Source organism: Eschrichtius robustus, chromosome 1 (assembly GCF_028021215.1).
Source record: "Eschrichtius robustus isolate mEscRob2 chromosome 1, mEscRob2.pri, whole genome shotgun sequence".
NCBI classification, from domain to species: Eukaryota; Metazoa; Chordata; class Mammalia; order Artiodactyla; family Eschrichtiidae; genus Eschrichtius; species Eschrichtius robustus.
The window spans coordinates 193,670,113-193,697,544 of NC_090824.1; the positions used below are offsets into that span (position 1 = coordinate 193,670,113).

At 40.9% G+C, this 27,432-nt stretch overlaps 1 protein-coding gene across 3 annotated transcripts in view; it reads right to left on the minus strand.

The window, feature by feature from the left end:
- DCLRE1C (DNA cross-link repair 1C) overlaps nt 1–27,432 on the minus strand; it is a 57,767-nt gene that overhangs the window by 23,704 nt on the left and 6,631 nt on the right. The window contains exons 1-3 of one of the 3 annotated variants that reach the window (XM_068561909.1): nt 18,941–19,112; nt 5,092–5,143; nt 2,600–2,684 (exon numbers count right to left, since the gene is read on the minus strand). In XM_068561909.1, coding sequence (XP_068418010.1) covers nt 2,600–2,684; nt 5,092–5,143; nt 18,941–19,049 — 246 coding nt within the window. In that variant the 5' untranslated portion in view covers nt 19,050–19,112. Of the gene's footprint in view, nt 1–2,599; nt 2,685–5,091; nt 5,144–5,268; nt 5,307–18,940; nt 19,113–27,432 lie in introns of those variants that run through there. The other 2 variants (XM_068561924.1, XM_068561919.1) reach the window with 2 other exon arrangements.

The window sequence follows — 27,432 nt, forward strand, 5'->3', positions numbered from 1 at the left end:
AAGCACGGAGTCTTAACTGCTGGACCACCAGGAAGTCCCTAAATTTATCTCTATTTCTCTAGAAACCAGATTTTACTTTTGTTAATCTTCCCTTTTATTTTCTGTGGTAGTTAGTCTCTATATCACTAACCTGTCCTTTTCTATTATTTTCTTCTTTCACATATCCTTAGGTTTGCTTTGTTGCTCCTTTCCGTTCTTCTTGAGTCAAAGACTTATTCCATTTAGCTCCAGTCTGTTTTCTAAGAAATGCATTTAATGCTCGCAATTTCCCTTCAAGTACTAACTTAGCTGTGCTCCACACACTTTGACATGTCACACTTTCATTGTCCATCAGTCCTAAGTATTGTATGTTTTTCTTTACAATTTCTTCTTTAACCTAGAGTTGCTTGTGGTATGCATTTAGCTCCCATATGTATGGGATGATTTTAACTCTCCTTGTATTTCTGATTTCCAACATCATTGTATTATGGTAAAAGAACAGATCACTAGGATTTCTTGAAACTTCTTTAGTGACGTAGTACATGCTCAGCTTTGGTAAACGTTCCAAGTTTACCCAAAGATCTTTTCTCTGTTCGGTTTAAAGCTCTGTGTTTCGATTGGTTCGCGTGTATTAATTATGCCATTTAAATCTTCTGTATATTCACATACTTCCCGTCTCCTTCATCTTTCAGCTTCTGAGAGTGGTCTGCTAAGCTCTCCAGCTACCACTGTTGAGGTGCCCCTTTCTCCCTTAGATTATGAGGTGGCCTTGAACTACACCCACTCAGCTGAGCTGGAATTATCCTACAAGCCCTTTCCACGTACACTTCCAGGTTAGCAGTGGCCACAAGAAACACCTGTGTGAGATCTGGAAGGCAGGAGTGAACCAGCAGCCATTTGTCAATGCTCCGAAAGGCACCAGAAGTTATAGCAGCGCGGGCACGCTGCTGATCTGCTGGCTTACCTCACTGACACGCGCAGTACGGCGGCAGCTCCGTCCTCTGTTGGGTATCCTCCCGAGCTTCTCGGAGCCCTGGGCCACGTGTGTGGAACTCAGTGACCAAGGGGATGGCAGTGTTACCAAGGCTGGGAGGAGTGGGAGGCAGACATGGGTCCCCATTTGTCCCTGTGGACTCTAGCCTGTCTCTGCTCTTCTCTCCTTCTTTTTCAGCTTTCCTTCCTGACTGCTGGGCCAGATTGACCCACAGTAACTTCAGGCCTAATACCAAGGCCAAGGTCACAGCCTTGCTGTTGTGTCCCTCTGCAGAGGGATCCCACCCCAACTGACAGATCAGAGGCTAAGACTGAAGATGCCACACGTGAAACAAGAGAGTGTGAAAACACTGCGGTATGTTCACTGTGGGACTTTCTGGGGAGAGGAGGGTAGAAACCAGGCTGGGAGGAAGTGGTCTGTGTGACCTGAGAAAATGGGAGCAGGTGGCCCTGGTTTTTATCGTGGTTACGGGGTGGGCCTGGGCTTGCATGTTTGAATTCCATGTAGGTGCCAAGGAAGGGGCAGGCTTTTTTTTTTTTTATCAGTTTGCCCAGATGTGGGGCAAGTGGAGGTGGGAGCTGAAAGCTGCCAGCAATCAGACATCAAACACTCTTGGTGATGCTTGTTCAGACTTCTCTGCCAGCACCCCCAATTACTGACGGTTTAATGCATATCACAAACCCTAATTCTATCTACTCCTCGTGGTTCTTTCCCTCATCAAGCACTAGGTGATCAGGTGCTACTCTATCCAGTTTGACGCTACTTTGTCAATTGCATTTATGTTCATATCTTCTTGATACTATTAAAAGCTTGTTCCTCTTAATAGTAAATAACACCTTCTTTGAAACTTATGATATTTTTTTTTGCCTTCAATCTCTGTATGATATAAAAGTTGCCACTCTGGCATGTTTAGCTTCTAATTGTTCATTATATTTTTTCCTTTTTATTTTTTCCCCTTCAACCTGCATTTTTCCTTTAGAGTGATTTATGTCTCTTGTAGACCAAGACTGGTGGATCATTTTTTTTTTTTTAGCCTAACCAAGAATTTGTCTTTTGATCCAGGGTTGAAGTAAATCCATTCATATTTATAGCAATTACTGTTATAATAGAACTTTTGCCACCATCTTCACATTTTCAATGTGCCATGCTTTTTTCTCCCCTTTACCTTCTGTTGGATAGATCCATTTTATTCTGCCAGGTTCAAAATTATCCATTCTATTTTTATTCTGATTGTTATCCCTTTCTTATTATAACCCATAAATTTTGTTTATTTTTCCTAATCTATCCCATGATCTAAATAAAAGAATTTATCAATTATGTTAATGAATGTTTTATACTTTAAAGTAATAAAATGTAACTCAGCAAGAGAGTCTGTGAGATTAGACAAAACTAAGAATCTAGGTCAACATGTTGAGGGACAAGAAAGAAAAATCAGCAACGATAAAATGTCAACCTCTTCCAAACTAATGAATTACAAAGGCTAAACAGCAACACTGTAATTACTGTGGGTAAATATAGCCTGGAGAAAGCAGGCTTTGAATAATGCCGATGCTTTGTTCAATACACCTCAAAAAATATTTCCCACTTGAAAAGAAGAATTAGTGTCATTCAAAAAATAAAACTTACAATTCGTTTCTCCCAAAATCTGTACCTCGGGCTTGTTAACAACAGCTCTTTAGTAACAGGCGAACAGTATAAGTAAACCTTCAAGCTGAAAACAAGAGACAAAAAAAAAAAAAAAAGAAGCTGTTTTAGTACAATCAAGAATGAGACATCTGGGTGACTAGGAAATATGTTTCAATATATGTCAGTTGCCTCGAATAATTCAGAAACTGAGCTGGCAGGCCAACAGTCCAGTGACCACCTCAGTCCCATCGAGACTATAAAGGGACGGGGAAGAAGCAAAGGAGAGAAAATACTGTGTCCTCTGACCTCCTCAAAGGCTGGTCCTCACCATTCTCATCTTAAAGACACGTGTTTTAGACAATCAGGTGTGTCTGGAGAGATACCACCAAATGGTAAACTACCTCTGCAGAAAGGGAAGTGGGACAGGAGACGTCTGCCTTTTACTTCATATAAATCTATTCTGTTTATATTCTTAGTGGGCAGAAATCAACTTCATGAGAAACTTTAAAAATTCAACACTCCAGTTTAGAGGTTAGGAATGCAGTCTACAGCGGATCATACTTTCCAGAGATGCCCACACTGACGTATGCACCCTAACCACACACCGTCTTCTTACAAAGTGGTCATGGAAATTCCCCCACTGACAGGAGGCATCTGTGTTAACCTCCCCTTGAACCCGGACAGGGCTTTGTAACTGCCTTAGCCAACAGACTGTGATGGACGTAATACAGCAGGCCTTTCGAGGCTAGATCTCCAGGCAGTATGGCTGCCGCTGGCCCTCTCTTGGGACATACACTTTTTTTTTTTAGTTTCCATTTAAGAAGTACTGCTATTCTGAAACCACTATGCTGAAGAGCTATTTTTTAGAGACAGAGATGCCCAAAGTGCCCCAACTGTTTGAGTCTCCCCAGCCCAGATGTCAGACATTGAATGAATGAGCCTTCAGGTAATGTCAGCCCCCATACGACACCCAGTCAGGCAGAAACCAGCCATCCCCACTGTACCGTCAGAACTCCTGACCCATAGAAGCAGACAGAGAGAATACATGATTAGTGTTGTTTTAAGTCACTGAGTTTGGGGGTAGTTTGTTACGCAGCAATAGATAACTAATACGTAGGCTCTAAAATCAGACAGACCTGGTGGGAATCCTGGTCCTGCCACTTACTGGCTGCGTGACTTTGGGCAACTAATTTAACCCCTCTGGTTCCTCAGTTTCCTCATCTGTAAAATAGAAATAATAATAGTATCTATTCAAAAGATTATCAAGAGGGTCTAAGGAGAATGTCAGCTCCCAGAAGAGAGGGATTTTTGCCTATTTTGCTCACTACTGTATCTTCAACATCTAGTATGAATATATATTTTTAATAAATATTAGCTACCATTATCACAAACACAGACTATTGATATCACTTAGCAAAGAAGCCTGCTAAGTCAAAGATCAAATAGTCAAAAAGTCAATAGGGTCCTTCCTATATACAGTTGACCCTTGAACAACATGGATTTCAACTGTGAGGGTCCACTTACGCACAGGTTTTTTTTTCACTAAATAAGTACCATAGTACTACACAATCTGCAGTTGGTTGAACCCACAGATGCGGAACCAGGATAGGGAGCGCCAACTATAAAGTTATATGTGGATTGACCTCATAGAAGGTTGGTGCCCCTAACCACTGCATTGTTCAAGGGTCAACTGCATATATCTTGAGAATTTGGAATTTGACTTAGGCAATGACTGCAGGAAAGAATGCAATGACTCAGCTTTAAGAAAAGATCCAACAGTATTATATGACTCTTTATAATGGAACAATCATTTACGCACACACACAGACACACTCTTACAGAAATAAAAATGAACAGACTATTACTGCACCCAATAGCATGGATGAATCATTCCACTAAATATAATGTTAAGTAAAAGAAAACAAGTAGAAGAGTCTATTCAGTATGATTCTATTTAAATAAAGTTCAAAAACAACCAAAGCTGAACGATGATGACAAAAGTCAGAAGAGAGGTTACCTGTGGGTGGGGAAGACTGACTGGGGGAGGGACAGGGTTCTGTCCCAGGATATTGATGCTGTTCTATTTCTTGGACTGGGCAGATGCTACACATGTGTTCACTTGTAAAAGTTCATCAGAGTATTCCCATATGGTGTAAGTACTTTTCTATGTAGATGTTACAGCTCAATTAAAATTTTTACTTAAAAAAATAGAACACACAAATAAATAGCAAAGGAAATTACCTGGGGACTTCCCTGGTGGTCCACTGGCTAAGGCTCCGTGCTCCCAATGCAGGGGACCCGGGTTCAATCCCTGGTCAGGGAACTAGATCCCACATGCCACAACTAAGAGTTTGTATGCTGCAACTAAAGTTCCCACATGCTGCAACTAAAGATCCGCATGCCACAACGAAGATCCCGCGTGCCACAACTAAGCCCCAGCTCAGCCAAATAAATAAATAAATAATTCTAAAAAAGAAAAGAAAAGAAATTACCTGCACTCCAACCTTCTTTTCAAGGTAGGGGCTCTTAATCCTTTCATGTGATCTGAAAACAAAAGAATCAGAAATCATAAATACATTATTTTTTTCAGAGGATTCCTTGGCCCAAGGAAACTGAGTTGTCTGTTCTTTTTAGGCTTCCTTTTAAGAGAAAATAAATGAGAGGTTCACTTTTATAGGAGCATTGACTTGTATGAGCTACTGGCTCTTGCTTCTGCAGATGAAGAATCCACCAAAAATAGGACAAGAACCACTAAAAGTTGACCATCTCTGAGCCAACAGAAGCCATTTAAAAGGAGAATGATCCTCTGCACCTTAGGGCAGAGTCTAAATCACTCAGAGTAGCCACAGAAGAATGCACGACCTCATTCAGAACTGCTTCCATCACTTTCCTTTACTCTCTTCTTTCATTTCAATCCAACCACCCTTCAGACCATGCTCTCTGTGACCCCTTCAATTCCAGTCACTAAAGTTAGTCCATCTGGAAATTCAAGTTTGCTTCCATGGAATCCTCGAGGAAACCATTCAGGCTTAGGCCAGAATAACAAGAGTTTCATTATCTTCTCAGCCTACTGTGACTGTTGGGTTGAAAGGTGGGTTATTGCTACCCATAGAGGCTTGCTCCACAGCTTGCCAAATTAACAAACACAGAAAGGTGACTTTTAAAGAAAGGTAACATTTAAACCAAATGGTACTTTAAATATATAGTGCATTATAATATTACATTTTGAATCTTTAGCATGCAAAAGCCCAGATAACAAGAACCAAACATTTTGAAATTGCTTAGATAAATCAAACCAATTCTAATTATCCTAATTCCAAATAGAAACCAAAAGAAAGCTGGAGTAACTATACTTAGACAAAACAGACTTTAAAACAAAGACTCTAATAAGAGACATTATCATATTACATATGACATTTAATATTTACAAATGTTATATCCTCTTGTGGGGTCCATCCAACAAGAGGATATAACATTTGTAAACATTTATGCACCCAACAGAGGAACACCTAAATACATAAAGCAAATGTTAACAGACTTAAAAGGAGAAATAGACAGCAATACAGTAAGAGCAGGGGACTTTAATACCCCACTTACGTCAATGCATGGATCATTCAGTCAGAAAATCAGTAAGGAAACTTTGGATCTAAACAACACATAAGATCAGGTGAACTTCACAAATATATAAAGAACACTCCATGCAAAAGCAACAGAACACACATTCTTCTCAAGTGCACATGGAACATTTTCCAGGATAGACCATATATTAGGCCACAAAATGAGTCTCAATAAATTTAAGATGATTAAAATCATATCAAGCATCTTTTCCAACTACGATGGTATGAAACTAGAAACTAATTACAAGAAGAAAACTGGAAAATTCACAAATAAGTGGAGATTAAACAACATGCTACTGAACAACCAATGGGTCAAAGAATAAATCAAAAGAGAAATTTTAAAATACTTTGAGACGATTGAGAATGGAAATAAAACATAACAAAATTTGTGGGTTGCAGCAAAAGCAGTTCTAAGGGGGAAGGTCAAGTGATAAATGCCTACCTCAAGAAACAAGAAAAATCTCAAATAACCAACCTAACTTTACAACTCAAGAAACTAGAAAAAGAAGAAAAAACAAAGCCCAAAATTAGTAGAAGGAAGGAAATAACCAAGAGTAGAACAAAAATAAATAAAAAACAGACTAAAAAGACAACAGAGAAGATCAGTGAAACTAAGAGCTGGTTCTTTGAAAAGGTAAACAAAATTGACAAGCCTTTGCTAGACTCACCAACAAAGGAGAAGTGGGGAGAGAGAGAGAGAGAGAGAGAAGGAGGGAGAGATAGGACTCAAATAAATAAAATCAGAAATGAAAGAGGAGCTATTACAACTCTTAAAACAGAAAAGAAAGGGTAAGAGACTACTATGAACAATTATACACCAACAAAGTGGACAACCTAGAAGAAATGGATAAATTCTTAGAAACATACAACCTACCAAGACTGAATCATGATGAAACAGAAAATCTGAATAGACTGATAACTAGTAAGGATACTAAATATCTCTACTAATATCAGTAACTTTAAAAATCCAACAAACAGAAGTCCTTGACCAGATGGCTTTGCTAGTGAATTCTGCAAACATTCAAAAAACTCATTTTATGAGGCTAGCATTACCCCGATACCAAAACCAGACAAGGACACCACACAAATTACAGGCCAATATCCCTGATGAACATAGATGAAAAAAATCCTCAACAAAATATTAGCAAACAGAATTCAACAATACATTAAAAGGATCATACACCAGGATTAAGTGGGATTTATTCCAGGGATGCAAACTTGGTTCAATATCCACAAATCAGTCAATGTTATAATCACATTAACAAAATGAAGGATAAAAAACCATATAATCATCTCAATAGATGCACAAAGAGCACTGGACAAAACTTGACATCCATTTATGATAAAAACTCTCAATAAATCAGGTATAGAAGGAACAAACCTCAATATAATAAAGGCCATATGTGACAAGCTCTCAGCAAACATCATAATCAGTGGTGAAAAGCTGAAAGCTATTTCTCTAAGATCAGAAATAAGACAAGAACGCCCACTCTTGCCCTTTTATTCAACATAATATTATAAATCCTAGCCAGAGGAATTAGGCAAGAAAAAGAAATAAAAGGCATCCAAAGTTGAAAGGAAGTAAAACTGACACTATTTACAGACAACATGATACATATATAGAAAACCCTAAAGACTCCATCAAAAAACTGTTAGAAGAATACTGGTCAAGATGGCAGTGTGGGAAGATGCGGAGTTAGCGTCTCCCCATAGCTAGGGCGCCTGAAGGCCGTGGGTGGGGGACTCTGATGCCCAAGGAGACGGGAGGAACCCCAAAGTGAACCGGTAGGATATAGGGGGACTGAGAGGGGAGGAGAAGTGGAGGCCAGGCAGGATCGGCGCCCCTAAGGCCAGGGAGATCAGGAGAGGCAGGAGGGAGGGGCCCTCTGGGAAGAGGGGGAGAGGAGCAGAGGGCAATCACCTGGCCCACTTGGGCCAGGGAGCCTGCTGAGCTCCCAAACCGGTACCCCCGCCCACCCCGCAAAGCCTGATTCAGGCCACGTGGGTCCTGGAGGCACAGGAGGCAGGCTGGGGAGATCAGGAGAGACAGGTGGGAGGGGTCATCCAGGAGGAGCAGAAGAGGAGAAGAGGGCATTTGCCCCGCCCACTAGAGCCCAGGAAGCCTGCTGGGCTCCCAGGTGATGTCCCCTGCCCTCTGAGACCAGTGGTGGGGGACACGACTGGGCCCATTCTGTTCCTTGAGTCTAAGCCCCACCCCCCACGGCCCCCAGGGCCTTTTCCAGCCCTGTGGGTCCTGAGCATAGGCCCCGCCCATCACCCAAACCTTGCCCTTGCTTAGGCCCCACCCTCCACAGCCAAGGCCTTTTCCCTCCCTTTTCTTTTCTTTTCTTTTCCTTCCTCCTCTTTTTTACTATTGTGGTACTGATGTACCTTCCAGTTGTTGATTCATCTATATTTTTATTTTTATATTCTTTCTAATATATCTGTTAGTTTCCAAGTCTAATTTTATGTTTTACTTTGTTATTGTTCTCTTTTTTTTTTTTTTTGCCGCCCCATGCAGCTTGCGGGAACTTGGATCATAAGCCCGGGGTCAGGCCAAAGCTCCTGCGGTGGGAGCTTCAAGTCTGAACCACTGGACTAACAGAGAACCTCAGACCCCAGGGAATATTCATCGGAGTGAGGGCTCATGGGGTTCCTCATCTCAGCAGCAAGACCCAGCTCTACCCAATAGCCTACAGACTCCAGTGTTGGAAGCCTCAGGCCAAACAACCAGTAAGACAGGAACACAATCCCACTCATAGAAAAAAAAAAAAAAATGAGACAGCACACAAATATGTCACAGATGAAGGAGCAAGGTAAAAACCAACAAGACCAAATAAATGAAGAGGAAATAGGCAACCTACCTGAACAAGAATTCAGAGTAATGACAGCAAAGATGATCCAGAATCTCGGAAATAGAATGAAGGCATGGATCAAGAAAATACAAGAAATGTTTAACAAAGACCTAGAAGAACTAAAGAACAAACAAACAGAGATGAACAACACAATAACTGAAATGAAAAATACACTAGAAGGAATCAACAACAGAATAATGGAGGCAGAAGAACGAATAGGTGAGCTGGAAGACAAAGTGGTGGAAATAACTGCCAAGGAGCAGAATAAAGAAAAAAGAATGAAAAGAATTGAAGACAATCTCAGAGACCTCTGGGACAACACTAAACACACCAATATTCAAATTATAGGGGTCCCAGAAGAAGAGAAAAAGAAAGGGTCTGAGAAAATATTTGAAGAGATTATAGTTGAAAACTTCCCTAACATGGAAAGGAAATAGTCACCCAAGTCCAGGAAGCACAGGGAGTCCCATACAGGATAAACCCTAGGAGAAACACACCAAGACACATATTAATCAAACTAACAAAAATTAAATTGAAAGAAAAAAATATTAAAAGCAGCAATGGAAAAACAAAAAATAACATACAAAGGAATCCCCATGAGGTCAGCTGATTTTTCAGCAGAAACTCTGCAAGCCAGAAGGCAGTGGCAGGATATACTTAAAGTGATGAAAGAGAAAAACCTACAACCAAGATTACTCTATCCAGCAAGGATCTCATTCAGATTCGATGGAGAAGTGAAAAGGTTTTCAGACAGGCAAAAGCTAAGAGAATTCAGCACCACCAAACAAGCTTTACAATAAGTGCTAAAGAAACTTCTCTAAGCAGGAAACACAAAAGAAGAAAAAGACCCACAAAAACAAATCCAAAACAATTAAGAAAATGGTAATTGGAACATACCTATCAATAATAACCTTGACTGTACATGGATTAAATGCCCCAACCAAAAGACACAGACTGGCTGAATGGATACAAAAACAAGACCCATATATATGCTGTCTACAAGAGACCCACTTCAGACCTAGGGACACATACGGACTGAAAGTGAAGGGATGGAAAAAGATATTCCATGCAAATGGAAATCAAAAGAAAGCTAGAGTAGCAATACTCGTATCAGATAAAATAGACTTTAAAATAAAGACTGTTGCAAGAGATAAGGAGGGACACTACATAATGATCAAAGGATCAATCCAAGAAGAAGACATAACAATTATAAATGTATATGCACCCAACACAGGAGCACCTCAATACATAAGGCAAATGCTAACAACCATGAAAGGAGAAAATAGACAGTAACACATTAACAGTAGGGGACTTTAACACCCCACTTACACCAATGGACAGATCATCCAAACAGAAAATAAATAAGAAAACACAAGCTTTAAATGACACAATAGACCAGATAGATCTAATAGATATTTATAGAACATTCCACCCAAAAGTGGCAGAATACACTTTCTTCTCAAGTGCACATGGAACATTCTCCAGGCTGGATCACATCTTGGGTGACAAATCAAGCCTCGGAGAATTTAAGAAAATTGAAATAGTTCAAGCATCTTTTCTGACCACAACACTATGAGATTGGAAATCAATTACAGCAAAAAAACTGTAAAAAACACAAATACATGGAGGCTAAACAGTGCACTACTAAATAACCAAGACATCACTGAAGAAATCAAAGAAGAAATTAAAAAATACATAGAAACAAATGACAACGAAAATACAACGACCCAAAACCTATGGGAGGCAGCAAAAACAGTTCTAAGAGGGAAGTTTATAGCAATTCAATCTCACCTCAAGAAACAAGAAAAATCTCAAATAAACAATCTAACCCTACACTTAAAACAACTAGAGAAAGAAGAACAAGGAAAACCCAAAGTCAGTAGAAGGAAAGAAATCATAAAGATCAGAGCAGAAATAAATGAAATAGAAACGAAGAAAACAATCGTAAAGATCAATAAAACTAAAAGCTGGTTCTTTGAGAAGATTAAAAAAATTGATAAACCCTTAGCCAGACTCATCAAGGAAAAAAGGGGAGAGGACGCAAATCAATAAAATTAGAAATGAAAAAGGAGAAATCACAACTGACACTGCCGAAATACAAAGGATTATAAGAGACTACTACAAACAACTATATGCCAATAAAATGGACAACCACAAAGAAATGGACAAATTCTTGGAAAGGTACAATTTTCCAAGGCTGAAAAAGGAAGAATTAGAAAATATATACAGACCTATCACAAGTAATGAAATTGAAACTGTAATTAAAAATCTTCCAACAAACAAAAGTCCAGGACCAGATGGCTTCACAGGCGAATTCTATCAAACATTTAGAGAAGAGCTAACACCAATCCTTCTCAAACTCTTCCAAAATATGGCAGAGGGAGGAACACTCCCACATTCATTCTACAAAGCCACCATCACCTTGATACCAAAACCAGAAGAAGATATCACAAAAAAAGAAAATTATAGACCAATATCCCTGATGAACATAGATGCAAAAATCCTGAACAAAATACTAGCAAACAGAATCCAACAGCACATTAAAAGGATCATACACCGTGATCAAGTGGGGTTTATCCCAGGGATGCAAGGATTCTTCAATGTACGCAAATCAACCAATGTGATACACCACATTAACAAATTAAGGAATAAAAACCATATGATCATCTCAGTAGATGCAGAAAAAGCTTTTGACAAAATTCAACACCCATTTATTATAAAAACTCTCCAGAAAATGGGCATAGAGGGAACCTACCTCAACATAATAAAGGCCACATATGACAAACCCACAGCAAGCATCATACTCGATGGTGAAAAACTGAAAGCATTTCCACTAAGATCAGGAACAAAACAAGGATGTCCACTCTCACCACTCTTATTCAACATAGTTTTGGAAAGTCCTAGCCACAGCAATCAGAGAAGAAAAAGAAATAAAAGGAATACAAATTGGAAAAGAAGTAAAACTGTCACTGTTTGCTGATGACATGATACTATACATAGAAAATCCTCAAGATGCCACCAGAAAACTACTAGAACTAATCAATGAATTTGGTAAGGTTTCAGGATACAAAATTAATGCACAGAAATCTCTTGCATTCCTATATACCAACAATGAAAAATCAGAAAGAGGAATTAAGGAAACACTCCCATTTACCATTGCAACAAAAAAATAAAATACTTAGGAATAAACCTGCCTAAGGAGGCGAAAGACTTGTACTCAGAAAACTATAAAACACTGATGAAAGAAATCAAAGATGACATAAACAGATGGAGAAAGATACCATGTTCTTGGATTGGAAGAATCAATATTGTGAAAATGACTATACTACCCAAAGCAATCTACAGATTCAATGCAATCCCTATCAAACTACTAATGGCATTCTTCACAGAATTATAAAAAAAATTTACAGTTCGTATGGAAACACAAAAGACCCCGAATAGCCAAAGCAATCTTGAGAAAGAAAAATGGAGTTGGAGGAATCAGGCTCCCCGACTTCAAACTATACTACAAAGCTACAGTAATCAAGACAGTTTGGTACTGGCACAAAAACAGAAATATAGATCAATGGTACAGGATAGAATGCCCAGAGATAAACCCACACACATATGGTCACCTAATTTACAACAAAGGAGGCAAGAACATACAATGGAGAAAAGACAGCCTCTTCAATAAGTGGTGCTGGGAAAACTGGACAGCTACATGTAAAAGAATGAAATTAGAACACTACCTAACACCACAGACAAAAATAAATTCCAAATGGATTAAAGACTTAAATGTAAGACCAGACACTATAAAACTCTTAGAGAAGGTTATAGGAAAAACACACTTTGACATAAACCACAGCAAAATCTTTTTTGACCCACCTCCTAGAGTAACGGAAATAAAAACAAAAATAAACAAATAGGACTTAACTAAACTTAAAAGTTTTTTGCACAGCAAAGGAAACCATAAACAAGACATGAAGACAACCCTCAGAATGGGAGAAAATATTTGCAAATGAAAACAACAGACAAAGGATTAATCTCCAAAATATACATACAGCTCATGGAGCTCAACATCAAAAAAACAAACAATCCAGTTAAAAAAAAGGCAGAAGACCTAAATAGACATTTCAGCAAAAAGACATACAGATGGCCAAGAGGCACATGAAAAGATGCTCAACATCACTAATTATCAGAGAAACGCAAATCAAAACTACAGTGAGGTATCCCCTCATGCCAGTCAGAATGGCCATTATCAAAAAATCTAGAAACAATAAATGCTGGAAAGGGTGTGGTGAAAAGGGAACCCTCCTGCACTGTTGGTGGGTATGTAAATTGATACAACCACTATGGAGAACAGTATGGAGGTTCCTTAAAAAACTAAAAATAGAACTACCATATGACCCAGCAATCCCAGTACTACTGGGCATATACCTTGAGAAAACCATAATTCAAAAAGAGTCATGTACCACAATGTTCACTGCAGCACTATTTACAATAGCCAGGACATGGAACCAACCTAAATGCCCACTGACAGATGAATGGATAAAGAAGATGTGGCACATATGTACGATGGAATATTGCTCAGCCATAAAAAGGGACAACATTGAGTTATCTGTGGTGAGGTGGATGGACCTAGAGTCTGTCATACAGAGTGAAGTAAGTCAGACAGAGAAAAACAAATACCACATGCTAATGCATATATATGGAATCAAAAAAACCGGTACTGATGAACCTAGTGGCAGGGCAGGAATAAAGATGGAGACATAGAGAATGAACTTGAGGACATGGGGTGGGAGGGGGAAGCTGGGGCAAAGTGAGAGTAGCATCAACATACATATACTACCGAATTGGGAGATTGGGATTGACATATATACACTAATATGTATAAAATGGATAACTAATAAGAATCTGCTGTATAAAAAAGTACATAAAATTTGAAAGTTCAAAAAAAAAAAACCAAACAAACATATATACACTACCAAATGTAAAACAGTTAGCTAGTGGAAAGCAGCAGCATAGCACAGGGAGATCGGCTTGGTGCTTTGCGATGACCTAGAGGGGTGGGATAGGGAGGATGGGAGGGAGTCTCAAAAGGGAGGGGATATGGGGACGTGTGTATGCATATGGCTGATTCGCTTTGTTGTGCAACAGAAACTAACACGATATTGTGAAGCAATTATACTCCAATAAAGATATATTAAAAACAAAAAAGTGTTAGAATAAAGGAATTCAGTAAAGTTGCAGGATATCAACACACAGAAGTCTGTTGCATTTCTACACACAAATAACCATCAGAAAGAGAAATTAAGAAAACAATCCCATTCACAACTACATCAAAAAGAATAAAATACGTAGGAATAAATTTAACCAAGGAAGTAAAGATCTGTATATTGAAAACTACAAGCATTACTAAAAGAAATTGATGACACAAATAAATGGAGAGCTATTCCATGCTCAAAGATTGAAAGAATCAATATTGTTAAATTGTCCATACTACCCAAAGCAATCAACAGGTTCAGTGCAACCCATATCAAAATTCCAATGGCATTTTTCATAGAAATAGAACAAAAAATCATAAAATTTGTATAGAACCACAAAAGAACCCCAAATAGCCAAAGCAATCTTGAAAAAAAAACAAAACTGGAGACATGCTCCTTGGTTACAAAATATATTCTTTCAAATGTATAGTAATTAAAACAGTATGGTACTGGCATAAAAACACATGGATCAACAGAACAGAATAGCAAGCCCAGAAATAAAGCCACACATAGAGTGTCAATTATTGAGAATTTATGATAAAGAAACCAAGAATATATGATGGGGAAAGGACAGTCTCTTCAATAAATGGTGTTAGGAAAACTGGACAGCCACATGCAAAAGAATGAAACCTAACCATTATCTTATACCATACACAAAAATTAACTCAAAATATATTAAAGACTTGAATGCAAGATCTGAAACCATAAAATTTCTAGAAGAAAACATAGGCAGTAAGCTCCTTGACATAGGTCTTGGTGGTGATCTTTTGAATATGACACCAAAAGCAAAACTAAGCAAACTACATCAAATTAAAAAGTTCTTGCACAGCAAAGGAAAGCATCAACGAAATGAAAAAACCTACTGAATAGGAGAAAACATTTGCAAATCATGTATCTGATAAGGGACTAATATCCAAAATATATAAAAAACTCATACAACTCAACAGCAAAAGAAAATCTGATGTTTTTAATGGGCAGATATGAATAGACATTTTCCCCAAGACATACAGATGGCCAACGGGCACATGAAAAGATGTTCCACAGCATTAATCATCAGGAAAATGCAAATCAAAACCACAAAGAGATACCACCTCACACCCATTAGACTGGCTATTATCAAAAAGAAAAATAACAAATGTTGAAAAGGATGTGGAGAAATGGGAACCCTTGTGCACTGTTGGTGGGAATGTAAATTGGTGCAGCCACTATGGAAAACAGTATGGAGGTTCCTCAAAAAATTAAAAACAGAACTATCATATGATCCAGCAATTCCACATCTGGGTATTTAACTGAAGAAAACAAAAACACTAACTCAAAAAGGTATCTGCACCCCCAAGTTCACTGCAGCATTATTTACAATAGCCAAGACATGGAAACAACCTAAGTGTCCATCAATGAATGAATGCATAAAGAAGATGTGGTATATATGCACAATGAAATATTATTCAGCCATGAAAACTGCTGTCTAACCACGAATTAACAATCTTCATTATAAGTTTTCTAAAAACTGATAATAAGTTTAAAAGTTTAAAGCTAATTATACAAAATTATTTTCTCTATATAACTTTTTTCCAGCTCTTTTAAGATTAATACATAAATGCTGCTGGAAAGTTAATTTTACTTAAAAAAAAAAAAAAGCTATAACCAAATAGATTATTTTGAAAGTCTTTTCCTCCTCAAATCATTTACCGAAAATGACTTTCATTTGCATTTTGATTAATTTACGTAAACACTGACTGTTACCACCCTTGATGAAGGCAAACGGCAAAGGCAGTCCAGCTGGGTTGATGGGGAGACAATGTTAAACAGCCTAACAATAACCCACAAGAAAAAAATCTAATTATCCTAATTACCACCAACACATGTGCCCTCAAATTTATATGTGACAATCCTTAACTCTTGAAAACAAGGCCGTCACCGCACCTCAAGTGGGCGACGTTGACCAAACACGTGCCGCCACAGGACGGTCCACCTGCCCCCTCACAGTGTGCATCTCCTCAGGTCACTCCTGGTTCAGGCTTTAGAGCCAAGGAGTGCATCCCAGGGCAGGACTCTCCCTTATCGGGGTTTCCAGAGAGTCTGAGTCACGGCAAACACAAGGCTGACTCAGGACTCTGCTCCAGGCTTCCAAACTACCTCAGTGCGCAGCACCCTGTCCCATCAAGACACCCCAGCCCACCACCCTAGTCAAGGGAATCTGGGGAGTTTACTTTGTGATGCTAGGACTGCACCCAGCATCTCCCTTCCAGGGCCTTTTTCCTTTTCCTTGACCAGAATAAATCATCTTAAGTTGTCTCCGGTAGGGGTCCTCCCCTACGCTGGGCCACTATCTCGGGTCATGGGTCCCCTCGTGTCCTCCACGCCTCACTGGTGCTTAGTCAAGTCTGCCCTGAGCACAGCGCTGGGTTCCAGATGGGCCATAAAGAGGCATCAAGCGGGTCCACGGCCCACCTCAACTTTTATCAAAATGTGATGTTAACGTGTTCATGTGCATTTTTTTTAACAAGAGTCCATAGACCTTGTCAGATATTCTATATTAGTCAGCTCAGGCTGCAATAACAAAATATCACAGACTGGGTGGCTTAAACAGAATGTATTTCTAACAGTTCTGGAAGCTAAAGTCCAAGATCAAGGTGCCAAGGTTGGTTTCTGGTGAGGCCTCTCCTCCTGTCTTATAAATAGCCACCTTCTTGCTGTGTGCTCACATGGCCTTTCCTCACTGTGTATGTGGAGGGAGAGAGATCTCTCTTCCTTTTCTTCGAAGGCCACCAATCCTATCAAATTAGGACCCCACCCTTATGACCTCATTTAACCTTAATCACCTCCTAAAAGCCCTTTCTCCAAATACAGTCACACTGGGGGTTAGGGATTCAATATATGAACTGGGGGGGACACAATTCAGTCCATGGCACATCCAAAGAAGTCTTGTTTCCCAAAAAGGTTAAAAACCACCAATAGGTAATGTGGCAAACCTCAGAAAGCAGAAGTTGAGTTCTTGCCCTTGATCAGTTTACATCCTCACTGGGAAAACAGACCCACATGGGATTAGAACACAGGAAAAGTTATTATACACTGCTGGACAGGAGAGAGTCTTGCTTAATGTACAAATTAATGATGCAGACTTCACAACTACACTTCAATTTAAAAAATAAAATCAATAAATAATATAAATACACAAATACAAAAACAAACAAACAAATTCCTCTAGATGAACACGTTCTCCAAACTCACTACTCCAAAACATGAAGGCCAAGCCCCAAATCCATTCTTTAGTTGTGGCCACCACATGTGAGTTCAGAAATGCTGGCAGACTCAACACAAAAGGTAAAAATATCCTCATCCAGCAGTGGCTTCTCAATGAAAAACAAGACAAAAACAAAAATATTGTCTTCAAAAAGAAGCAGAAAGACCCTCACAGAGGCTCATGTGCTTTTTTAGCAAATCGATAGAGGAGGTCCAGATTTTCATCATTAAAGAGAGAGAATTAGGGACTTAGAACCGGAAAGCAGAGGCATTTCCCAAAAGCAGAAATTTCAATGATTTACACCAGGTTAAAGTGAGTGATTCCACACACAACACAACAGCTGATCTCCACACCTACTGTGTGATGAAGGGCATGTTTTGATATCTGTAATTTACTTTAAAATCACACCGTGTGATATATACGTGAATATGTATCTGAGTCACTCCTCAAAAGAGGGGTTGGGGGCATCCTACTTAAGCTACTCTGGGAGTCCACACTCCAAGAGGCAGCTTCTAGAACGCTTCAGTTAAGCTTCATCTCTGGTCAATGCCCAAGGCTGTGCTAATTAGCACAATGAATATTAAACCTGTTTTCATAGGTGAAGTTAGTGACGTGTCAGTCAGCATACCAGATGTTAAAAAATGGACAGTGGTTGTGAAATAAGTGGTACTCCAGCTCTGGAGACTGGCTAAAATGTTTTAGAGACGCTCCAGTCTTGCCTGGAGCCTCTAACCTCGGCATCATATCATTAGGCAGTGATGCTCTAAGCTTAAGTCCTAACCGCCTCCTGCTGTGAAATCTTGGTATGCTGGTTGCCTGACCTGGCCGTCTGTAAAGTAAACCGCATCCTGCCTCTAGACCAAAACGAACCTTTCATAGGGGTAAAGAACATCTATAAGGAGGCGGAGCTTGCACTTGGCCAAGCTTACAGACAGAAAGCTTAATTTGAGTGCGTGCATGCTTGCTAATCAATGTCTGTGGGTATGGCACAATTTCATCTAACTTGTCTTTATAACATGATCGCGAGGATATGGGGGAAGAACTAAGTAATCCTTGCCAACCTCTGACTATCGGGCCTTGGGAGAGCTTCCCCAAAACTCGAATAGTTGTGCCTGATCAAAGTGGCCTGGGTCAGTGACAACTGGAGGTCGCTGTTCTGTCCCGCGGTACCGATGAGGAGTTAAAGCGTCAGACGGGCTGAAGAGCCCGCCGGGACAAGGTGAGTCGCTAGTCTCTCCCCTGGCACCCCAAAGTCTGAACTCCCTCCTGCAGGACCCCGACCCCCGCCTTTCCTCCCTCCAGCCCCTGGGCGACCTCCCCGCGGGGCCCGAACCCGCGCAGCCCGGCTCCCCGGGACGGGGCGGCGCGCTACGCTCGCTCACCTTTGTGGCAGTGGGACAGGAAGTAGGCGCGGGCCCTCAGGTTCTCCCGGTCGAAGCGGTCTATGGAGATGGTTGGATACTCGACCATCTGCCCCTCGAAGCAGCTCATTGCGTCCGCCAACCCGGGCGGACTGACCGCCTGCCTAGAGAGCAACGGAAGCCCCAGCCACCGCCGGCCGCGCCGCCACTTCCGGGAAGCTGCCGCCGCCTCACCATTGGCCGGCCGGGCGCAGCCACGTCCAATCAGAGCAGCCCCGCGGCCCGGGGGGCGGGAGGGGGGCAGCGCCAAGGAGCTTGCAGTCAGTTCGCGCAGCCCGCGACCTGCGGGTTGAAACCAGCTAACTGGGCTGCCCTGCGCTCAGAGCTGGGAGGCCGGGTGGAGGAATCTAGGGTGCAGCGCGAGGAGTGAGGCTCCTCCCGGATACCTTGACACAACACGGTGTCGCTCTGGTGAAGAGTTGCCCGTGTCTGTGCAGGAACGAGAACGCCAAGGGAGACGACACCCAGAACAGGCGGCTGCACCCAGGGATGCGAAGCGGGATGCGGAGCTTGCCTTTGAAATCGGATGCATTCCACTTCCTGCTTGTCCGCTGCGATCCTGCAAGCCTTCTTTTGCTTCTCTTCTTCTTTCTTGTTCCTTCCCAATGTCTGCCTTATAGGATAATCGTCAGGATTGTGTGAGAAAACGGTATGAGGCTTGTGGTAGATTCGAAAACTCTTAGTCCCTGCTTCCATTTATACGTAATCTACAAACGGAGTAAATCCACGATCCCTGATGATCACAGCTCAGATGCATGATCTTAGGGTAGATAAGTAAAGATCCCAAGGAGAGCTGAGCTGCTAGTCTCCCCTACCTCCACCCCTTTTGACCTTTTTCTTTTTTTAAACTTTTTTTTTTTCTTTTGGAAGTTAGAAAGATGTATAAAAGAAAAAAAAAAAAGGTAGGGTAATGGGCGAAAGGTCTGGAATTTTTTCACCACCAAAGCAACTTTATGAAAAGGTTTGCTAAAGTATTAACATTCACCGAATAGTCACAATGGCATTACCCGCACCCCTTAGCAGCAAGTCTCTTTAGACACCACAGCATTATTAGTCACAACTCCAATATTTGAGGTCCTACTTTGTGCACAGCACCGAACAAGCCCTGCCGTGATGACGGAGACGACTAAGATGCGCCTACGAGTCATTTTCAATCTATTTGGAGACAAGAACTTTGCAGAACGTGGTAAACAAATGCTTCCACAGAGACACAAGGTAATGAAGGAATAAATCCAGTAACAATGCATTCTAGCCAGGGAAAACAAGAATCAGAATGCCACCCTCAAAGAATATCGGCGTGTTCCCTGCAGCCATGGCAGCCAGTTCTATTCAAATACAGATTCTGGTGAAATGTTAAGGAGGGGCAGGAGGAAAGGAAGAGGAGGCAGAGGGAGGGGAGAAGAGGGGGGGAGGTGTGGACACCATCATCACTAATCTGAGTAAAATACCCTGCTAGTATACATTGCCAACACCTGTGATTTGGTATAAGATGGTTTGTCATAGGATAAAAGAAGGCTGTCGCTGTGACTAGGCTGTCTATACCTAAAACCAAATCTTGCACTGAGCCTGGTATTTGCAGAATCCAGTGTGTCTACCTCTGACAATGAAGCTCCTGGCCACACAGGTCAAGATAAGGCTCATATTCTTATTTATTTGTCCCCGTGTTTATTCCCTCCTCTAAACAATGGATACAGTACAAGAGAATAAAGGCAAACAGAGAGTCAGGATTAAAAGATAGGGTATAAAATAGTAAAGATGGGTAAGCATAGCCCAGACACATGTAATATTGGCTCTTGTAGAGGAAGATTCAGTCACTTACTAGACTTCGGCATCCTCACAATACACATGAAATGGACTTTCGGAAGAAGCCCAATTACCTGGATACTAAGTCTCAGGAGAAATGCCTCTTGTAGTTGCTCGTAAAGAAAAGAGTGAAACATGATTAGTCATTGCTATGTCCTCCTTCCCCAGCTGGGAATTTCTATCCTTCTGCAATCTCAAAGCTCTTTGGACTTCCAAGTCCTCAATTTATTCTGTCCCAGAAGGACAGAAAACTGCTATTAAGTTTAAGTTAAATACCTAAAAACTACTTATTGAGGTAGATACAAGTTTTTGTTAGGAAATCAGTACAGAATATCTTTTTCTTAATTTTATGTACTTATAAATCGTTGTCCATAGTGTGGATAAAGAATGTCACTTGCCATATCAGTCAGCAGACGATGTTTCAGCCATCAAGAAATCAGCCACTGCAGCTACCACCCCTCCCCCAACAATGCACCCTGAGGGGATTCAGGATGGAGAAAACTAGGATACCAGCCCTAGATAGTTAAGGTGCAGATCAAAGGAATAATTTCAGTAAGCCCAGACTCTTGCATCTTCCCATACATAGAAAAGCACTCAAGTCATTAACTTGAGATGTCTGGTTCTTCTTTAATTAGCAGTAATTTTTTGATGTTTGACTACCTGATTTGTTGCTTTTGTTGTTTTGTTTTTTGCAGAAACTCCTATATATCCTAGCTCCTCCCTGACCTCTTTGAAACAGACCCTGAGAGCCATCTGAGAGGCTGTATCCCAGGCTTAAGCCCTCAGTCTGCCAAATAAAACATAAGTCTCAACTTTTAGGTTGTGCTTTTCTTTTTTTCAGTTGACAATAACTTGCATCATAAACTTGCTGTATCCTATGCTATTCTTTTAGAAAAAATACAGGCCCTGGTTAGCGCTGTACCTGAGCCACTACTATTTATGTGATCTCGGCTTTCTCATCTTAAAATGGTGGTAACAATGAAGTCCACACAACGTCCTGGAAAACTGTAAGAGCTCAATAAATATTAGCTATTATTATTTATTTGGGGTATTTACTACTATATGATCTCACCGATATGTGGACTCTAAAGAAATTGCACTCATAGAAACAAAGAACAGATTGGTGGTTGCCAGAGGTGGGGGAGGGGTGGGAGAGATGACTGAAGGTGGTCAGAAGGTACAGACTTCCAGTTATAAGATGAAAAAATCACGGGAATGTCATGTACAGCATAGCGACTATAGTTGACAATACTGTACTGTATACTTGAGAGTTGCTGAGGAAGTGGGTATTAAAAGTTCTCATCACAAGAAAACAAAAACTGTATGTGAAGTGACGGATGTTAGCTACACTTGTGGTGATCATGTTGGTGTAATGTATACATGATTCAAGACATTATGTTATACACCTTAAACTTACACACTGTTATATGTCAATTATATCACAATAAAATGGGGAGGAAAAGAGAATGAGCTGTTAATACGACAAAACAACATGAACGAGTCTCAAAATAATTATGCTGAGCAAAAGAAACCAGACAAAAGAAGAGTACATACTGTATGATGCCATTTAAATAAAATTATAGACAAGATCTAAATTAGACAAGATCTTGTCTAATTATAGATAAGATCTAATTATAAACTGATCTAAAGTGACAGAAAGCAAATCAGCAGTCACCTCGGTACCCAAGGAAACAAGTTCATTGACTTGATTGTGGTTTTATAGGTGTATACATATGCCAACATATATCAAATTATATGCTGCTAAATATTGCTATTTACTGCATTTCAATTATAGCTCAATAGATTTGAAAAAAAAATTAGAGCGTGTATAGGTGAATGTGAACAAAGTAAACAAGATTGGCAAGGATATTCCTTCTCTATAGGAGCTGACTGATTAAGAAGACACTACCCAGCTTCCCTGGTGGTCCAGTGGTTAAGACTCTGTGCTTCCAATATGGGGGGCACAGGTTCGACCCCTGGTCGGGGAACTGGGGTCCCACATGTCATGTGGCACGGCCGAAAAAAAAAAAAGAAAGACACTATCCAGCTAATTCACATAATAGAAGGTGTTTTTTTGGGGGGGGGTTTAAGTCACAATATATGTTATTTTGCATTAGTTACATGTTTTTCTCCAGCACTTTTACCTCTTCTTCTCACTTCCTACCCCCAATCTTCTGGTTGATTAAAAGATGTTATTATTCAACTAGGGAAAAAAAAGTTTGTAAAGGCTACCCAAGGCCCCAGAAAATAGTAAGTGCTCAATAAATGGTAGGTATTACTATTTACTGGGTGTTTACTAAGTCAGTCACTGTGCTTGAACCTGGATGTACATAAAGGAATCAGCCATGGTCTACCAAGAGCTTACAGGCTGGCAGAAGTAGAAACTCGTGGAAACAAATAAACACAAGAGGTTTTACACAAGTGTGTTAATGGATGTGTGTCAGGGTGTAGTGTGGAGGCCAAGGAGAGAGCTTGTTTCTGCAAGGAGTAAAAGGCCATCAGAAAAATTTAGCAGAGAAGAAAAATTTGAGCTCAGCTTCTGGGGCCAAGAACAGCTGAAGTCCCTGGAATGAGCTTTCACTCCGTCTGGGCTCTGCAAATAATCAATAGTTCCTCTTAACCAAAGTAGCAGACTCAAAAGGGATGAAATAATAGGGGCTTAACAGGGGAAGTCAAGGCTAAACCAGCTAAGAAAGGACCAGACTGAGGAGAGTGGCCAAGACGGCAGAGTAGAAAGACCCTGAGCTCACCCTCTCTCACAGACACACCAAAATCACAACTATTTGCAGAACAACTTCAATGAAGAAGACTGGAAGCTACCAGAAAATAACTTTTACAACTATAGACATAAAGAGGGAACCACAACAAGACAAGTAGGAGGGGCAGGTCGTGATATAGTCAAGTCCCATACCCCTCGGTGGGAGACCCATAAACGAGAAAATAATTACAATTGCAGGGATTCTCCCAAAGGGGAGAGAGACCCCAGCCCCATGTCAGGCTCCCAGAGCATTTGGCTTTGAGGGCCAGCTGGGCTTACTTTCGGGAGTGCCAGAGGACTGGGGGAAATAGAGACTTCAATCTTCAAAGGCACACACAAAATCTCATGCACACCGGGACCCAGGGCAGAAGCTGTGATGTTGTTTTTCTTTTATTGGCCACATTGCATGGCTTGTGGGATTTTAGTTCCCCAACCAGGGATCGAACCTGGGCCCTTGGCAGTGAGAGCGCAGAGTCCTAACCACTAGACCACCAGGGAATTCCCAGAAGCTGTAATTTAATAGGAGCCTGGGTCAAACCTACCTGCTGATCTTGGACAGTCTCCCAGAGAGGCAGGAGGCAACTGCAGCTCATCCTGGGGACACAGACACTTGGAGTCATTTTTAGGAGCTTGCTCTACCTTGTGGACACTGGTGCTGGCAAGCACCGGTACGGAACCCTTTCTCTAGCTTATGAGTCCCAGGACCCAGCACTGCCCTGGTCCCACAGCCTACAGGGGCAAGTGCGGGGATGTCTTAAGCCAAGCAACTAACTGCATGGGTCCACGGCTCCACCTGCCAGCAGACAGGCTGCCTTACTACCTCCTGAGCCCCCAGCCTCTACTGGACACAGCCCTGCCTACCAGAGGGCCCAGGACACAGCTCCACCCACCAGTGGGCGGGCACTGGCCCCATAATCCCCTGAGCCTGGCTCCACTCTCCAGCGAGCCTGCTCTAGCCTCTAGACCAGCCTCACCCACCGGGGAGCAGACACCAGTCACGAGAAAACCACAGCTCCACAGCCTGTGGACCCAGCCTGCCTACCAGGAGATCGGACCCTGCATTGGGACCAGCTGAGCCCTGGCCCTGCCCACTAGCAGGCCAATAAAAGCTTCAAGATGCCCCAGACCCTGCATCCAGCTGTGTCAGGAACCAGCCCCACCCACCAGCAATCTGACACCAGCTCTGAGACCCGCCCCCCACCCCCGGCCCCAGGCCATGCAGCCAGACTGCAGGAGCCAACTCTGCCTGCCAGTAGACTGGCACTAGCTCCAGGACCTGGCTTCACCCACCAGTGGGTACCAACAGCCCCAAAGTCTTCCGGACCCGGACTCCTCCTACCAGTGAGTCAGCACTAGCCCCAGGACCACCCCTACACACAGGGTTCTGCAGTCAGCCACCTCATGATCTGGTCCTACCAACCAGTGGCTGGCAGCCTCCATACAAGGCAGGGCCTGGCAACAAACCAGACCAGGGGTCAACCAAGCCTACCAGCCTGCCTACATAGTCAGCCTGCCACAACAGAAGGACCCAACAGCCCTCATAAGAGGGAACCTATAGCTCGGGTGACAAGAGGGGAGTGTGCTGATGGGATGCACAGGATATCTCCTACAAAAGGCCAATTGTCTAAGGTCAGGAAACAACCAATCTACCAGACACATAAAAATAAAAACAGTAACCTAGGCAAAATGAGGTGACAGAGGAACATGTTCCCAATGAAGGAACAAGATAAAATCCCAGAAGAAGAACTAGGTGAAGTGGAGATAGGCAATCTACCCAAGAAAGAGTTCCGGGTAGTGATAGGTAAGATGGTCAAAAAACACGGGAGAAGAATGGATGCACAGAGTGAGAAGTTAGAAGTTTTTAAGAAAGAGTTAGAAACTGTAAAGAACAACCAGAAATTAAGAATATAATAGCTGAAATGAAAAATGCACTAGAAGGCATCAACAATACAAAGGAACAAATCAGCAACCTGGAAGACAGAGTAGTGAAAATCACTGATGCTGAAAAGAAAAAAATAATGAAAAGAAATGAGGACAGTTTAAGAGACCTCTGGGAAAACATGAAGCACACTAATATTCACATTATAGGGGTCCCAGAAGGAGAAGAAAGAGATAAAGGGGCTGAGAACATACTTGAAGATGTAGCAGCTGAAAACTTCCCTAACCTGCGAAAGGAAACAGACATCCAAGTCCAGGAAGCACAGAGAGACCCATACAGAATCTACCCAAAGAGGAACACACCAAGACACATTGTAATTAAAATGGCAAAAATTAAACATAAAGAGAGAATATTAAAAGCAGCAAGGGAAAATAACAAGTAATGTACAAGAGAACTCTGATAAGGCAACCAGATGACATTTCAGCAGATATTCTGCAGGCCAGAAGGAGTGGCATGATATATTTAAAGTGATGAAAGGGAAAAATCTACAACTAAGAATACTCTACAGCAAGGCTCTCATTCAGATTTGATGGAGAGATCAAAATCTTTACAGACAAGCAAAAGCTAACAGTTCATCACCACCAAGCCAGCTTTACAAGAAATGTTAAAGGAACTTCTCTAAGTGAAAAAGAATAGGCCACATCTGGAAATCTGAAAATTATAAAAGCAAAAAGCTCATCAGTAAAGGCAAACATACAGTAAAGGTAGTGAATCATCCACACACAAAGACAGTAGGAAAGTTAAAAGATAACATAAGTAAAATCATCTATATCCACACTATGCAGTTAAGGGATACACAAAACAGTTAGAAATTAAATATGATATCAGAAATAGTAAGTTTGAGGGGAGGAGAGTACAAATGCAGAGTTGTTTAAGATGCATTTGAAATTAAGAGATCAGCAACTTAAAACAATCACACACACACATTTATTTATTTATTTTAAAACCTCATGGTAACCACAAACCAAAAATCTATAATAGATACACATAAAAAAGGAAAAAGGAATCCAAATATAACACTAAAGATAATCATCAAATCACAAGAGAGCAAAAGAAGAAGGAAAAAAAAGACCTACAAAAACAACTCCCAAACAATTAACAAAATGGCAATAAGAACATATATATCAATAATTACCTTAAATGTAAATGGACTAAATGCTCCAATCAAAAGACATACAGTAGCTGATAGGATATCAAAACAAGACTCTTATATATGCTGCCTGTAAGAGAGTCACTTCAGACCTAAAGACACACACAGATTGAAAGTGAGGGGATAGAAAAAGGTATTCCATCCAAATGGAAATCAAAAGAAAGCCGGAGTAGCAATACTTATATCTGACAAAATAAATTTAAAATAAAGGCTGTTACAAGAGACAAGGAAGGATAATACATAATGATCAAGGGGTCTATCCAAGAAGAAATTATAACAATTGTAAGTACATAGACACACAATGTTGGAGCACCTAAATACATAAAGCAAATATTAACAGATATAAAGGGAGAAAAGACAGTAACACAATGATAATAGGGGACTTTAACACCCCAGTTAAATCAATAGACAGATCATCCAGACAGCAAATCAATAAGGAAACACTGGCCTTAAATGATGCACTAGACCAGATGGACTTAATTAATTGATTTTTATAGAGCATTCCATCCAAAAGTAGCAGAATACACATTTTTTTCAAGTGCATATGTAACATTTTCCAGGATAGATCACAAGTTAGGCCACAAAACAAGCATCAGTACATTTAAGAAAACTGAAATCATATCAAGCATCTTTTCTTACCACTATGCTATGAGACTAGAAATCAACTACAAGAAAAAAAACCACAAGCACTTGGAGGCTAAACAATATGCTACTAAGCAACCAAAGGATCACTGAAGAAATCAAAGAGGAAATCAAAAAATACCTGGAGACAAATGAAAATGAAAACACAATGATTCAAAATC